At 40.9% G+C, this 16396-nt stretch overlaps 1 protein-coding gene and 1 long non-coding RNA gene across 2 annotated transcripts; one reads left to right on the plus strand and one right to left on the minus strand.

The window, feature by feature from the left end:
- Positions 1-562: 562 nt before the first annotated feature.
- On the minus strand, positions 563-1256 carry LOC138949007 (uncharacterized). The gene is made up of 2 exons (XR_011450143.1): positions 1161-1256; positions 563-756 (listed from the first exon to the last, which is right to left on the minus strand). It is a non-coding gene; the product is annotated as an uncharacterized lncRNA (long non-coding RNA).
- Positions 1257-1435: 179 nt separating this feature from the next.
- On the plus strand, positions 1436-11746 carry LOC138949008 (acyl-CoA-binding domain-containing protein 6-like). The gene is made up of 7 exons (XM_070320704.1): positions 1436-1595; positions 2613-2677; positions 3589-3697; positions 4676-4885; positions 6095-6184; positions 10339-10369; positions 11352-11746. The coding sequence occupies exons 1-7, from the start codon at positions 1458-1460 to the stop codon at positions 11498-11500; spliced, it is 792 nt and encodes a 263-aa protein (XP_070176805.1). The 5' UTR covers positions 1436-1457; the 3' UTR covers positions 11501-11746.
- The last annotated feature ends 4650 nt before the right edge of the window (positions 11747-16396 follow it).

Here is a 16396-nt window from a genome sequence, read left to right on the forward strand (position 1 = left end):
TCTATAGATACAAAATGACTGCATCACATATCAACAAAGGATAAAGCCAGACATCCAAACCCACCAGTCAAAAAGAAAAATATGTGCAAACAAAACAAAATCACTTTGTTCAGACGCTTGAACTCGAACGGTACGCGCCCAATCATGATCAAGTACATCGCCAGTCGCAACTGAAATCGCAGGCACACTCTCACGCACAGGTATCCGACTAGCGAGCATAGAGCGAAAGAAAAGAAGAGTATGAAACTGAACAGATAATAACCTAAAAAGACTGTTGATTCTGTGTGGTTGGAGTGGAGTGAAGTTCGAAGCGTGTTGCCAGCATAAGTCCGAATCCACCGGGAATTTTGTTTGGGGAACTTATTCAGGTGTGTCTCTGCAGTCATCAGACAGGTCGCGTGCGGTCCATGCATTGTCTGCCACTTCCGACTAATTGGAAACATTGCTGTGTTGTAATGTGCTAGCTTCTTAACTTAGGCAACATTAAGTTATCTGGTATGCACAGGCCACTTTTCCCTTTCCGCATCACCGAACAAACAGAGTTCCAACTTCCAAAGGAGTATGTGATTATCATATGGTTTTATTCAGTGAATGTTAAACCACAGTGATGTTAGTATAATTCTTGGCCAGAGTCTAGCTAAGATTTCCTTGTTAATGACAAAATCCTCATCATGTTTTATACCAGACTGAACTTGTGGCTCGATCGATAGCGATCTCTTCTGTTGACAGACATGGCATAATCCGTGATGTCTCAGCCTGAAAAGAAATACAAAATGACCATTAGTTATGCCAAACAAGAAATCAAAAACACACTCATCCTTTCCTGTGCTATATTTCACCCCAAATAAGGTTTGATAACTATTGTTCATAATAATTTGAAATAGCACCTTCTCACAGTAATTAAAGGCAGTCGTGGAGCTGCATTGTTTTCAGGAAACTGCTTGGCAGTTTTATTCAAACGAACTAACAGCATTTTGTAACCAAATAAAGTGGTAATATCATACGCGTTTTCCAAGTCAAACTCCTGACGAGTGCAGCGTGAGCACATTCATTGATTCAACACTTAGCGATTTTGAACGTCATGCATGTTCAAAGTTTGCAGCCTATGATGGAATGCTGAAATGCACATTAAACTAAAACTGAGTCTTAACCTTTCCTACCTGTTAAACTCATAGGTACAAATCAAATGGAGGGTTTTGCGCCCAGTAAGTTCTCATGCAAGAAACCACACTCGGAGTCATGTCTACTTGCGATTTCCTAGCCGCTTTACGGATGTCACAAAACGCTAATCGGCGACCCTGAATCTTTACTATGTTTTCAATTTCGAATAAAGATATGCATATAGTCTTGTGTATTCAATATCTGTTGTGATGCAAAAGTGTAAACTGTTACAAAATAAGAAACTAAGTAATGTCATTTTACAGGATATGAAACGCATTACGGCCGTTGTTGAAAAAATGGAAGACGTTGCAGACGATTTCGAAACTGAAGAATCCTTAGGAGATGTATTCAAGGCGGCAACCATTTACGTACGTCAGAACGGAGCCAAGTTCGATGCCGATAAGCTCCTGTACTTTTACGCACGATACAAACAGGTTTGTTTCTTGAGTATTTAGATGCTGGATCTGTTGTTTTCATGGCGAAGTCAACACAACCACACTCCACAGTTTATGAGTAAAGCCATGCTTGAATAAATTGGAACCAACTTGTTGTGCAGCCACCGCAGATCTACATCTGTACAAATGTATCTTATTGTATAAGAGGCGACGAGAGACAGAGAAACACAACCACATCGACGAATACCCCAGAGAACTTCGTCTTCACAACAGTAGTCAGGCTTAACGCATTAACCTTCCAGTTCCAGTCCTTTTACTTTGATATCAATTATATATGCCTTAAATGTGAGTAGTTTTAGTAGGCCAAAAACAAAACAGAGCACAAGATCGATGCTGATTTGGTCGTGCATGACTCCGTAGGTTCTCGAGACAAGAAACAACACAAATGAAGCAAGACAAACCTTTCACACTCACAGTAACAACAGAAGTTCTTCACCTTTACCCCTCCACTGCATGCTAAGGCCTAAAAAAAAAATAGGTGTGGTTACGGTAACCCGACCTACCCTATTTTTTGGGGCCGACCCTATAACTTTTTATTACATTTGTCACAAAAATACAAAAAAAAACCAAGTAAACGAGTGCAGAAAACGCAATGAAAGCGAAAGCGCCCGTGTCGCACACTTATTTCCCTGTCAAGTAGGTTTAATTTGTACACATTAGAAAAAAAAAGTAAAAAAAAAAAAAAAAGTGATTGCCTACCTACCTCCCCTATTTTTGTTGGCTATGTTACCGTAACCACACCTTTTTTTTTTGTGGCCTTACTCCTCCACTGCATGCTAATTACTCCATAACAAAGTAATGGAAGCAAATTTTAAGAAAAGGAGCTGGTCACCCTGTCACAACTGATCTTCGGTCCCTCTCCTGATTTCCTCCTCTGCCTTACTCTCCCAACCAAAGGTTATTATTATTAACTAACTAACAGTATTATTCACATCAGCTCCAGCTACATCATATGAGATTATGTTTTGTTAATAAATTGTTTGTTTGCATTGACAGGTTAATGAAGGGCCTTGTACAGCACCCAAGCCAGGGATGTTTGATTTCCAGGGAAAGCAAAAATGGTAATCACGCACACTGCTCATTTACTCATTTTTAGAAATGTCGTCTCACTCACTGTCTCTGTCTCTGTTGTCGATCTCTGTTGGAGTGACTGTTCAAGAAGTGGAAAATACCTGGTATTTGCTTAAGTATTGCTGTGTGTGTGTGTGCGTGCGTGCGTGTGTCTTTGCATGTGTGTGTCTGTGTGTGTGTGCATCGATCACTGCACGTGCGTGTGTGAGACTGAGAGAAAGAGGATCATAAGGCACAAAAAAAAAAAGTTGTATGTTTCTGGTCACCTGACCCAACCTAGTTTTTTCCCGCCGACCCTAGACTTTTTTTTATTGCATAAATTGTGAAATAAAATTTAAAAAAAGCGTCAAAACAAAAGTAACAGACGGCAGACGACACAAGGGGGATAACCCCGCATCCCTTTTGTCTCATTTGTTTTGTAATGTGTTGTCTTTATCTTTGTATATATTAAGTCCAGTCTCTTTGCGTCACTGTATAGTTATTTTCTACCCTGACCAAAACAAAAAAACCAAAAAAAATCCCTACCTACCTACCCTATTTTTTGTAGCCATGTTACCAGAAACATACAACTTTTTTTTTTTTCCTAATGACTTGACTGCCAAGTTGTTAACCAAATTTTGTTATTAATTCTTATGATCACATTACATGTCCGATATGTGGTCATTTCTGTCATCTTATGATTACCCCACCGTTTTTACTCTCTTTTTTTCCAGTGATGTTTTATCTTCTCTTTAAACGTTTTTTTTAGTCATTTAATCCCTACTCACACTAATTTTAGCCCCATAGATGCATGAGCGCTTAACAAGCTGCAACTAATCTAAAACATTTTAGAACCACAGCTCAAATCAAGGGGTGCAGAGCATGGGTCCATGGGTCCAATTAAGTTTGATTTCTTATTCAGGGAGTCCTGGAAACAGCTTGGAAACATGACCAAGACAGAAGCCATGCTAGAATATATGTCTCTGCTCAGCAACCTGGAGCCTGACTGGCAGCACAACCATGGACATGGTGTAAGTATAGATTTCAAAACAAAATATGGATTTCTCAGTTTTCATTTTTGTACACAGTTGTACTGTCAAACCTATCTCTGACGGGTGCAGTGGCATGGTGGTATGACGTCGGCCTCCTAATCGGGAGGTCGCGAGTTCGAATCCCGGTCGCTGCCGCCTGGTGGGTTAAGAGTGGAGATTTTTTCGATCTCCCAGGTCAACTTATGTGCAGACCTGCTAGTGACTTTGTGTGTACACGCAAGCACAAGACCTAGTGCGTACGGAAAAGATCCTGTAATCCATGTTAGAGTTCGGTGGGTTATAGAAACACGAAAATAACCAGCATGCCTCCCCCGAAATCGGCGTATGCTGCCTGAATGGCGGGGTAAAAACGGTCATACACGTATAAATCCACTCGTGCTAAAAACATGAGTGAACGTGGGAGTCTAAACCCATGAACGAAGAAGAAGAAGAAGCTTCTGATCTTGACTCATTTGAAATATATATGTGCATTTTATATACGGACACGCATCATGACAAATATGGAACTTTAATGGGCATATCTGATTTTCATTTTCATTGGTTTTCATAGTTCTTGATCAACAATTGTATAAAAAAAAACCACACACTTGTTTTAAACAAACCATGGGGAACATGTTCATATACAACAGCTTATAACCATGCTTTTAATCACTATTTCTAACACTGTTGTGTTTATCATCGTTAGACATTACATGTAATAGACATTTCTGCTTTCCATCGTTTTTGATCAACAATTGTATAAAAAAAACACACTTTTTTCAAACAACCATGAGGAACATGTTCATATACAACAGCGCAGCTGAAAATCATGCTTCCATTTACTATTTATCACACTGTTGTGTTTATTAACTGTATTTTTAGTGTGTGTGTGTGTATGCTTATGCACGCTGTTGCTATTGTACATAGCCGTGAGCTCTGATGAGAAGTGTTCATTATTATTATTCTTATCATCTCTAGACAGAAGACGGGGGCACAGGAGATGACCAAACACTGAGAGACAGGACGCGCAGTGGGATGGGGGTGGCTGTCAGTACCATGGTGTGTCCCGACGAGCAGCTGAGCGACGGCGACAAAACCATCTTCCACTGGTGTCAGGAAGGGTCCATGGACAAGGTCAAAGAAATGCTGACTTCAGGGGGGTGCTCCGTCAATCGGTTGGATGAGCAGGTATTTTTCTGTTGTACAGTGGAAACCCCCTTTTAAGACCCCCCAATTTAAGACTCCCTCCTTTTTAAGACCTGATTTTCTTAGATTTTTGAAGGTCTTAAAACGAGGGTTCCATTGTATAGACCTATACTGTTCCCTCAACGGGCGCAATGGCCTAGTGGATAAGACGCTGGGCTGCTAAGGGGAAGGTTGTGGGTCCGAAGCACCGCCGCACCTGATGGTTTAAGGGTGGAGATTTTTCCGATTTCCCAGGTCAACTTATGTGCAGATCTGCTAGTGCCTTATCCCCCTTTGTGTGTACATTACTACACGCAAGCACAAGACAAAGTTTGCCGGAAAAAATCCTGTAATCCATGTCACATGTCAGAGTTTGGTGGGTTATAAAAACACGAAAGTACCCAGCATGCTTCCCCCAAAAGCAGCGTATGGCTGGCTAAACAGCGAGGTAATATGCCATTCGCGTAAAAGTCGTGGGAGTTTCAGCCTATGAACGAAGAAGAAGAAAAATATCAGTCCCTGCACCCCTATCTCTATCTTCACATCCCCACCTCTACATCCCACCACCCACAACACACAATGAGACTATCAAGTTAATGGGGAAATTCAAAATGGTTGATGAAAAGCAAAGAAGCTATTTGGAACAGTCATGAATTTTACTGTTTCTACTCGACATAAAGAAACAAAACAGAGTAGGTCCAAGGGAGGCAACTGCATGTTTCTCATATGGGTTCCATAGAGCAACTGTATCTACATGTATAATATTCATTTGGGGTCTACCTTCCAGTGGTGCTTAGAGAACTGCATGTTGTGCTAGTTTAGATGTAACCAGCAAGAATGCTGCAGAGCCATTCTCATCATTCAACAAGGCCTAACAAATGTGTTATATAATAGGGTTTTTTTCTGAAGACCCTAACCTTTTGTGTTTGTTAACCTTCTCCCTCCCCCCCTCTCCCCCACCCCCCCTCTCCCCCCCCCCCCCCCCCCCCGAAAAAGTTTTAATGGAAAACAGCAGAGGCACACACACACAAATTGACTATTCTTGAGCACTTTTCTCTCCCGCCGCATCTCCTTCCCTACCCTATTTTTTTTAAGACAGGTTACAGTTTCTTGCAGGACAAAAACTCATTAACTCATAGAAGTTGTTTCTCTGTGTGCCTTGCGTGCCGATAAGGTTCTGTTGTATACATTTTTGTGTCTGACACTTTGCAGGGCATCGGCTTGCTTCACTGGGCCAGTGACCGTGGCTTGGTTGACATGGCAACCATGCTGCTGGACAATGGAGCAGACATTAATCTGCAGGTAACTTAAGGGCAGGTGGGCCAGTGCAAAATTGACCAAATCGTTCAAAACACTGTTTTGGGTATTTTAGCAGATTATGTTTCCATAACATACCTATCATCCATGTGTGTCGGTGTTTTTGTCAAAAGTGTCCTATTTATCTGTCAATAAAGACAAAATGTGAACATGTGTGGCATTGATTGTCTTCTGTAGTCGATATTCCCCCGCCAAAAATTGTCTCATTTCAAAGGCTAGTTACGGCTTTGTCCTCAGCAAAACAGTGCATTCACGACATACGAAACTGCGCAGCAGCTCTTGACCTATAACATGACATCAGTGTTTTGATGAATGTTCCATTCACTCAGCCACTTGTCCGTTGCAAAGGCAGCAATCGTAATCGAACGGAAATATCCTTATTTGGAAGGTACTCGACATCCATTGGTTCGTTTCATAAACCGAAATCGGGAACCAGTTTACTTTGTGAGTGCGCATGCTCAGCTTACGAATTTTGCCTACGGAAACTACCGAAGAGACTCTCGGCCATGACGGGAACACCCGAAGTTCACTCGGTTTTACATCATCCTGGTTACACATCAAACGATCGGTGACAACCGAAAGCGAATTTTTCCTTGAGAAACAACCTTTGATACGATAACAATGGCTCGAAATAAGAAAGAGGACAATGTCTTTATTAGTTCGGTTAGCAACAAGAAGTAGTTCCGCTGGTACTAGGCCAAAGTTTGGATTCTGTCGGTGTTTCCGATACAGAGGAAAGCTTTGATCTCCACGCAGATCCACAGGTCGCCATTTTCGAACACGCCATGCAGCACACTTTTTACGTCTCGGCACTGGCTTGCTTTGCGCTGAATTTGAGTCAGTTTCTGTGCAGTATCTCCTCGACAAGCAAGTTGAGCATTTGCTACGCAAAAAAAACAAAAACAGGAGAAAGTATCCAACATCAGTCAGATTATCGGTAATGTTTGCTGGGCCTGCCATTTCCCGAACGAAACTGGATCAGCAACTGTTTGTATCAATCTGCACTTTCGTAAATTCCGTCACTGTCTTGACGAACTGTGTCATTTTCTTCGCCGCGATACACAGTTCATTGCGAAGAGCTTCCTCAGTAAATCGTTCAGATTCCACGTACGATTTGTTGTCAAAAAACAATCAAACGAAAGTTTCAAACCCATCATCCTCCATCTTGCTTGTCGAAGCACCAAAGTACTGTACATGTATCGATGTAAAAACAAAAGTAGAAAACTTCGAGGAAACCAACAAATCGACGAGATAACGGAAGGAAATAAGTCTCGTTCTGTCTCAAGTAAGTTACCGTTAAAAATACAGTTATTCTCGCATGCAAATTACAAACGAGAATCGGGTCATTGATACACGTTTAGCGCTGGGGCAGTATCCCCATGCTGGTTGACAGAGGGAAAGAAGGGATGGACGCATAAATTCTCTGCTGGCGTGCTAAAGGCTAAGTAGTTTGCAATTCAAATAAACTAAGCTGTTCATTCATAACACAGTTTTGTCCTTGTGTGTCTGTTTCAATAGTGTTTCTGTGGTGTTCAATCTTCAATGTCGTTTTTCTCAGTTCAGCCATTTTGCCTACGGTTACGTCTTGGGTTACGCGATTTCTCTGGCTGTAATTTAGCTAGAGCAATATTTTCTTTTGTAGTTTGTGCAGAATACAACATTCTGGGGGATTACGAAGGGATTTTGCTGAAATTTTATTATAGTCATATCCAGATTATTTCAAAAAATAATTTCGCAAGCGTTACCCTAAAGTTTGACAGTTGTAACAAAGAAGTGTTCCTAACTCCAAATATAAATATAATAAACAAGATCTGCTTCGTAATCCCCTAGAGCATACCCAGAAGGATAAAATAAAACAATAATTAGAAGTGTGACAATCACATCTGATGAAAATCCGTGTATCTCCTGTACTCCACTTTTGTCTGTATTTTGACTGTTTTTGTCGCGTAAAACAAAAACCAGCAACCGAAAATACAAAAAGTGACTATTCTTTGTCATCATTTGTTCATTTCTTTCATAAAATAACATTCAGACACAATAAAACATTCAAAATTAAAAAAAAGGTAGTGCACTGGCCCACCTCCCCTTAAACGAAAAACAGAACATTGGAATATACCTAATTTGACCGAGTTATGTTGCAGGGCTCCCCAAAGTGCGCGTCTCTGCGCCCTATACGCACTGGAAGCTGAAATCACATACTAGAAAAACATTGAGAGGGTCCCGGGACGCACTAAACCTACAAAGAGCGGGTCCCGGGACGCACTAAACCTATAAAGAGCGGGTCCCGGGATGCACTAAACCTATAAAGAGCGGGTCCCGGGACGCACTAAACCTATAAAGAGAGGGTCCTGGGACGCACTAAACCTATAAAGAGAGGGTCCCGGGACGCACTAAACCTATAAAGAGCGGGTCCCGGGACGCACTAAACCTATAAAGAGCGGGTCCCGGGATGCACTAAACCTATAAAGAGCGGGTCCCGGGACGCACTAAACCTATAAAGAGCGGGTCCCGGGACACACTAAACCTATAAAGAGCGGGACGCACTAAACCTAAAAAGAGCGGGTCCCGGGACGCACTAAACCTATAAAGAGCGGGTCCCGGGATGCACTAAACCTATAAAGAGCGGGTCCCGGGACGCACTAAACCTAAAAAGAGCGGGTCCCTGGATTCACTAAACCTATAAAGAGCGGGTCCCGGGATGCACTAAACCTATAAAGAGCGGGTCCCGAGATGCACTAAACCTATAAAGAGCGGGTCCCAGGCCGCACTAAACCTATAAAGAGCGGGTCCCGGGACGCACTAAACCTATAAAGAGCGGGTCCCGGGACGCACTAAACCTATAAAGAGCGGGTCCCGGGACGCACTAAACCTATAAAGAGCGGGTCCCGGGATGCACTAAACCTATAAAGAGCGGGTCCCGGGACGCACTAAACCTATAAAGAGCGGGTCCCGGGACGCACTAAACCTATAAAGAGCGGGTCCCGGGACGCACTAAACCTATAAAGAGCGGGTCCCGGGACGCACTAAACCTATAAAGAGCGGGTCCCGGGATGCACTAAACCTATAAAGAGTGGGTCCCGGGACGCACTAAACCTATAAAGAGCGGGTCCTGGGACGCACTAAACCTATAAAGAGCGGGTCCCGGGATGCACTTAATTTCCACTATCGTGCGTAGTGCAAGCACAAATGCCAATTTCACGCCGGAATGATATGGAAAACTGTGTGTGTGTGTGTGTTCCATTTAACAAGGTTAAGTTGAAGTGTACACTTCAAATATTCTGATGAAGAAAGACCCTTCATTTCACAATATTCGCGATAACAATGGGACCACAGGTAGTTTTGGGACCATGGGCTCTTGGGACTCTCAAAAACTCCACGCAGGGGGTCCATGGACCCTCTAAACATTGAAAGTGGGGGTCCCGGGACCCTCTAAGACGAGTGTCCGTGGGGAGCCCTGTGTTGTAGGTTGTTGTGTCTGTGACCGTAGTGTTTTGGACATGATGGTGATGATAATAATAATAAGAATAGAATAATTATGAATAGCTTTTCTATAGCGTGAGTCCTTTATAAGTGGCTCCAGACGCTTTACAAATACATGTACATGCGAAAACATCAAATCAATTAACATGCAAAAAGTCATCTTCACTTTGTGTGTTGGTGTTTTTGTGTTTTTTTTCTTTCTTTTCTTGTTGCTCTTGGTGGTTAAAGAACATGTGGGAAATGAACAGGCTAGGTGCTTAAAACCAACACAAAAACAGATGCAAGAGAGAGTGTTTTTTTTAGTTTTTTTTTAATGAAGATGGTGTTTTCAGAACTTGTCCCCTGTTTCTGATTGATAAATTTGAAAATGATATATAAGACATCGAAATCTGGTATGGGGAATACAGTATTTTTTCAAAGTCCTTCTTTGCTGTCCAGTTTTACGACTGTGAAATAAGCATGAAAGAAACAGAACACTGTTTTTTTTTCATGTCAATGTCTTAATTAAATTTGTGATGAAGACCCCAGTGATCGAAACGTCGCCTGTATTTGTTTCGTTTTCGTCATTCCAACATGAGTACAGTGCTTTTTGTCTTTTTGTTTTTATTAAAGTTTTGTTATTGAAGTAAATAACTGACACTTGTGTTTTCCTGTTTCAGGACTGCGAAGGCCAGACAGCGCTGCATTATGGTAAGTGCCAGTATGAGTACTTCCACAGTCCTTTATTTTATTAAATCTGATACCCTTTCAAAAGTGCCAGAATCTTGCCTTTGACACGCAGAAAGCTAAGTGCAGACTGGTTACATTATCAGTCTATCTGAAAAGGGCATTATTCACAGATTTGGTCAAGTTCATTTAAAAAAAATATTCTAATTAAAAGCAGAAAAGAAAGAAATATTCGGTGGTTCCTTCTGAGAATCTTCCTCGATCTGGCATGTTCAACCTCTGTGAGCTCCGTATAAGGACATTACGTATGAATATTGAGGTTTGTGCTTAAATTATTCATACAGTTTGCACAAACAATGACATAATACTTTTGGTTTTGGTAATCTTTATTTCTACTATTATACAATAAAACCTGCCCTGATGACCACCTCTTGATAACGACCACTTGCCGATCACAACCATCCCAAAGGATCCCCTATGAGGTTATTTCTATATAGTTCACCTTTCCACAATCACCACCTGTCTACAAGAACAATTTATTTTTTTTCTTTCTTTTTTTTTTTCCTCGTTTTTACACCTGTTCCTTGTCCCATTGTGCTTTCACACCGCCCCGTCCCTGCACTCACTGCTCCAACCACCTCTAAATTTCGTTCCGCTGCCAGACTTGTCGATTTTACAGACGCTCCAGGGGGGGATGTCGGGTCGCTGCGGTAGGCTACCCTCGGAAGATGACACTGCACTTCTGCTGAGTCACTTCGACGGTGTTCAGCAGTGGGTCTGTCCCGAGCTAACGGACGCAGCCCACTACCTACTATGCCCCATACTAACGACATTGACTTTAAGTCGCGGAGCCAGACTGAGTAATAACCACTTTTGGTCGGTCCATTTGGAGGTGGTTACTGATGGGTTTGAGTGACTATAACGGCCCCTGGAGCCACACAAACAGACATGCAAAATACATTTCAACCGTAGCACAATGATCAAGCTTTACCATCCATCGTTTCAGCTGTTTCCTGCGAGCATGGAGACATCGTGCAATTGCTGATTTCACGGAACGCAGAGATCACGCTAGCAGACCAAGATGGTTGCACACCTACAGACGTCGCTAGCGACGATATGAAGACACTGATACAAGGCAACTACGGACTTGGATGAACACTTTCAATGTAGTAGTTGTATTTTCACAGTAGAACCCGCTTTTAAGACCTAAAAAAAACGTGGTCAGTGAAATGGAGGTTAATTTTACAGTGGCACCCCCCTTTTATGACCTCCAAAAATCTGAGAAAATCAGGTCTTAAAAAGGAGGGAGTCTTAAAATGGTAAATTTACAGAAGTTCTAATGAACAGAAAATCTGAAAAAACATGGTCTTAGAAGGGAGGAAGTCTTAAATTGGGGGGGGGGGGGGGCCTTAAAAGGGGGGTACCACAATACAGAGGTTATGAACAGAGAATCTGAAGTTAGCAAGGTCTCAAGAGGGATGGGGGCTCAGTCTTGTTCTGGTTCTTCACGTTTGTCAGATGGGCACTAGCTTTTGTCAGATGGGCACTAGCGTTTATCAGATGGGCACTAGCTTTTGTCAGATAGGCACTCAGTGTTTGTCAGATCAGCACTAGCGTTTGTCAGATCGGCATGGGCACTAGCGTTTGTCAGATAAACACTAGCATTTGTCAGATTGGCACTAGCGTTTCTCAGATGGGCACTAGCGTTTGTCAGATGGGCACTAGCGTTTGTCAGATTGGCACTAGCGTTTGTCAGATGGGCACTACTGTTTGTCAGATGGGCACTAGCGTTTGTCAGATGGGCACTACCGTTTGTCAGATGGGCACTAGCGTCAGATTGACAGTCCAGTCTCTTCAATGAAGACGGCAGTGTGCAGCAGGTCCTCCTGACTGCCGTAGAGTTATGGGCAACCAGGATGGGGTCTGGCCAGCTCCTCTTCCAGAGCAAAAGGGTCTTAAAAGGGGTGTTTCACTGTATGCTGTAGGTTTTTCTTTCTTATCCTTTTTCTTGTGATAAGGTGAACTTCAGGGTGGTTGTCTAGTAGTGAGTATAGCACATCACACGGAGTGTAAAGGCACACAATATTGCGGGATAAGAATTGGTTATGGGTGGGGTTGTGTGAAGAATTACCAAGCGTAATATTACATGCATGGGACAAAATGGCGTGTTTACTGAAATTCGATAATGGAAAAAGGATCCAGAAAAAAATGATAATGAAAACTAACTTTGATCTTTTTTTAAATATCCTTTACAAACATAGAACATACCATCAAGCTAATAACTATGATAAGTGCAGAAATAGCTGTTCAATTAAAGGTGTGTCGCATCTGACACACTCTTCAATGAAATGAAACTGGAAGCGGATTTTCCCTCTGCAGAAAATACATATCAAGTTACAGTTCTTGTGCTCTCCCACAAGCTTAAGCTCAAGCAATTTAATCCATTTACGCCCGAGGCATGGAAAGTAATTTTAAACTTTAAAAAATTGTACCAAAGTAACACCTGCAAGTTATTCCAAAATTATAAATGCGGAAACATCGCAGGAAGCCAGTAAACACGGAAACAAGTATTTGTCATAGGAATCATTATGTAGCTGGTATTACAGGGATCTGCATTTGGGAGCTTTAGTGGGTGATGTTGGGCGCTTTGGGGGAATATGGGTTTAACATGAGTTGAAACTGTCAGTAAGAAAATAGATTCACTAGAACAAAAAATATATGCTGTTAATGTCAGTTGTGATACAGACATTAAAACATCACCTTTAAAAAAACAAAAATTCAAAATAAAAATCATCTTTTGTCACAGGCTCATTCATGTACATGTGTATATATTCAGAAAATTGTGGAGTGTTTGGAACCAAGGTGATTGTTTTGAAAATGTGATCCACCGAGTTTGTCATGACATTTTTGAACACACCTGAATTTGATCAGACAACGAAATTCACTTTTTGAAGGGGAGGATAATGATTTTGTCAGGGGAAGAATTTCTTTTTTAAAAGTCAAACACTCTCACAATACCTGAGCACATTTGGAATTTATTCCCATGATCTGCCACAAAGAGTATTTTTTGTCCTGTAACATGGGCTATTACTTACTGAACAAAGTTATTTAACATTGATAAAAAATTGTTTTAACATTGTATGTATTCTTGAGCTTTGGTTTATATATTTGGTTTGGTTTTTGTGTGCGTTTTTTTGTTGTTGCCTTATAGGGTAAAGTACAAATGTTTTCCTCATTTGTTTAAATTAAATTATTTAATTGCTAAAGTGCAAGCATGGCTCTAACACATTTCTTTCTGCTAATTGCCAGTGAAGAATTTAAATGATATGTAGCGATAAACATATCTATATCTCAATATACTGGGCTTTGTAAGTCCTGATTCTTCTGCAAAAGGGTTGTTTAGACATGTTTTTATCATATGTGCACGTATGTGAGTAAGAGGGAGAGAAAGAGAATGTGTGTGTGTGTGTGTGTGTGTGTACGAGATAACATGGAAAAAAACCTTGGGGTGGTTCTTTAACACATGACAGTGCACTGCATGGGTGTGTTATGTGTAACTACCGGCACATGCAATTGACATATCTCATTTTAATAAACTGTCCGTTGTCAGGCGACATAACTTCTGTCAGAGTAGTTTAAACACACTTTTCATATCTGAGAGAGAGGACAGAGAGTGAGGGCGAGGGGGGGGGGGGGGGGGGTGGTGTATGTATAGCAGTGTAGATTAAGTTCAGGGTGCTTCTGAATCTGTCTTTCTAAAAGTGAGCATGTGTATGCATATGTCAATGAAAGTGTGTGTAAGCACTGTGCATTTGAAGAGAAAGAAAGAGAGCATAATTCACATGAAAATAAAGTTTCCATAAAAACAAAATGTCTGTTGTGTGTACTGACTGTTTTGGATACAAATATGATTGTTATTTTGCATGACATCTAATTTTTTTGTAAATTTTAATATGGGAACCTTGCTTTTGTGAATTTGATATTGGGGGGTTTCTGTGTTGTAGGTATACCACTGTATAGACTTACCATAATGTGAAATCAATCTGATTGCTTAATATGGTAGGGGATGGATGGCCTTTTCAGTCAAATAACTGGTTAAACAATAAATGGCCTCATCACAAAGAGGACTCAAACGCATCTGCCTAGATTTTTTTTGACGCGTTGTATAGAAAAACACTTCTTCTGGGGTATTGTTAAACTGTCGATACACAATGCAGCAGTGTTGAATAGCTACATGATAACTCCAGTCATCTTATGAATAACTGTATATCACCCACATTTCAACAATGTCAACAAAGACACCTGAAAAGTTGTTCGATAAATTACAACGGTACAAAAAAAGCACAGACTTTATAAAAAAAAAATTAAAAAAACCCCCAGTGATTTTACACAACTATTTACAGACTTACTGCTGTTTTTGGTGTCACAACCACAGCTTCTCCATCATACAGTGGAACCCCCCTTTTAAGACCTCCACAAATCAAAGAAAGTCAGGGCTTAAAAACGAGGGAGTCTTAAAATGGAGGTAAATTTACCGAGATCATAGGAACTGCACATCTGAAAAAGCAAGGGAATGGGGAAAGTCTTAAATAGTGCTTTTTGTAAAGGGAAGTTCCACTGTAATCACGTTTTGGTTTTGTGTTTCCATTTTCTGTCTAATTCCAAGCTCCTCCACACGTAGCTATAATTCTCTCCATATCATTGAACTCGCACTACGGCTGGTCTGCTTCTGCAAGGCGCTTCTTTTCTTCCAGCTCCTTCTTTCGATCTCTTGCAATCTCACTTCAAACACTTATAACACTTTCTACCCCACCTATGTTGACCAAGTTTTTTTTTTAGCCGAGAACAGCTGTGCTGCAGCAGGTCACTCAGAATTGTAGTAACTGTGTAGCAACACGCTGGAATGCAGGCATTACAGGAAGCAACTGAAGTGACTGTGTGTACGGATATATCCCTACCAGGTCAGATAGAGCCATATGAGTGGGTACGGATAATATATCTGTACCTGGGAGACAATGAGTTAAGACCTTCAAATGTCTGAGACAAACTTCTCTTGTATTATATATCTGGAAGAATTTGTGTATAATGTTTCATGAAGATCTGTCCATGCAGTAGTTTTCTGGGAATTGCTCACACCAACACACTGACACACACACACTGACACACCACCACCGCCACCCTCATCTCTATTTCCAGTCTATCTGAAAACATTTAGTCAAAGCTTAACAGAATGGAAAAAGAACAACAACACATGATCATCAATTCACAGTATCTTCCACATTTTTTTTCTTTCTTATATAAACCAGTTTGAATCATGAAGACACACAACAACAAATAAGGAAAAAAACGCGTGAAGCGAAATTAATACATTTAGTCAATGTGTTGAACTCACAGAATGAAACTGAACGCACTGCATTTCACAAAGACAATAGTTTTGTCGATACCCGTGGCCTAGAAAGTGCGGCCCACTGATCACTTAAAAGGACAAGCCAGTATAGTGCCGTAGCGCAGCGTATAGTGTTTAAGAAGAAAGCGCACTTTTCTTTATTCTTTTAACTTTCTGAGCTTCTTTATATCAAGTATATCTATATGATTTGGGATTCAGAAAATGATAGAGAATAAGATGAAATCATTGTATAATCGATTAATACAATTTTAATTAGGATTAATGAGATTTGTAATAACCCAAGTCATTAATTATTTTTAAGCTTCCAAGCTGAAATGCAATCCCATAGTCTGGACTTTTAGGAACATTCTTTGACCAAAATTTTAATCAATTTGATGGATAAAAATAGCGCGTGACAGTGCTGCCAAAAAAAAGAGCCGGATATGATGTCATCGCAGTCATTTAATTAAAAAAAGGAAAAACATAGGGGTATCATCTGAAAGAATTTGTATGTAAAGTTTCATGAAGATCGGTCCAGTAGTTTTCTCTGAATCGTTCCTCGCACACACACACCACAACCCTCTTTTCGATTCCCCGTCTATGTTAAAGCATCTAGTCAAAACTTAACAAAATGGAAAAAAGAACAAGAACAACAACACATGATC

This window comes from Littorina saxatilis, linkage group LG15 (genome assembly GCF_037325665.1).
Source record: "Littorina saxatilis isolate snail1 linkage group LG15, US_GU_Lsax_2.0, whole genome shotgun sequence".
In the NCBI taxonomy this organism is placed as follows: Eukaryota; Metazoa; Mollusca; class Gastropoda; order Littorinimorpha; family Littorinidae; genus Littorina; species Littorina saxatilis.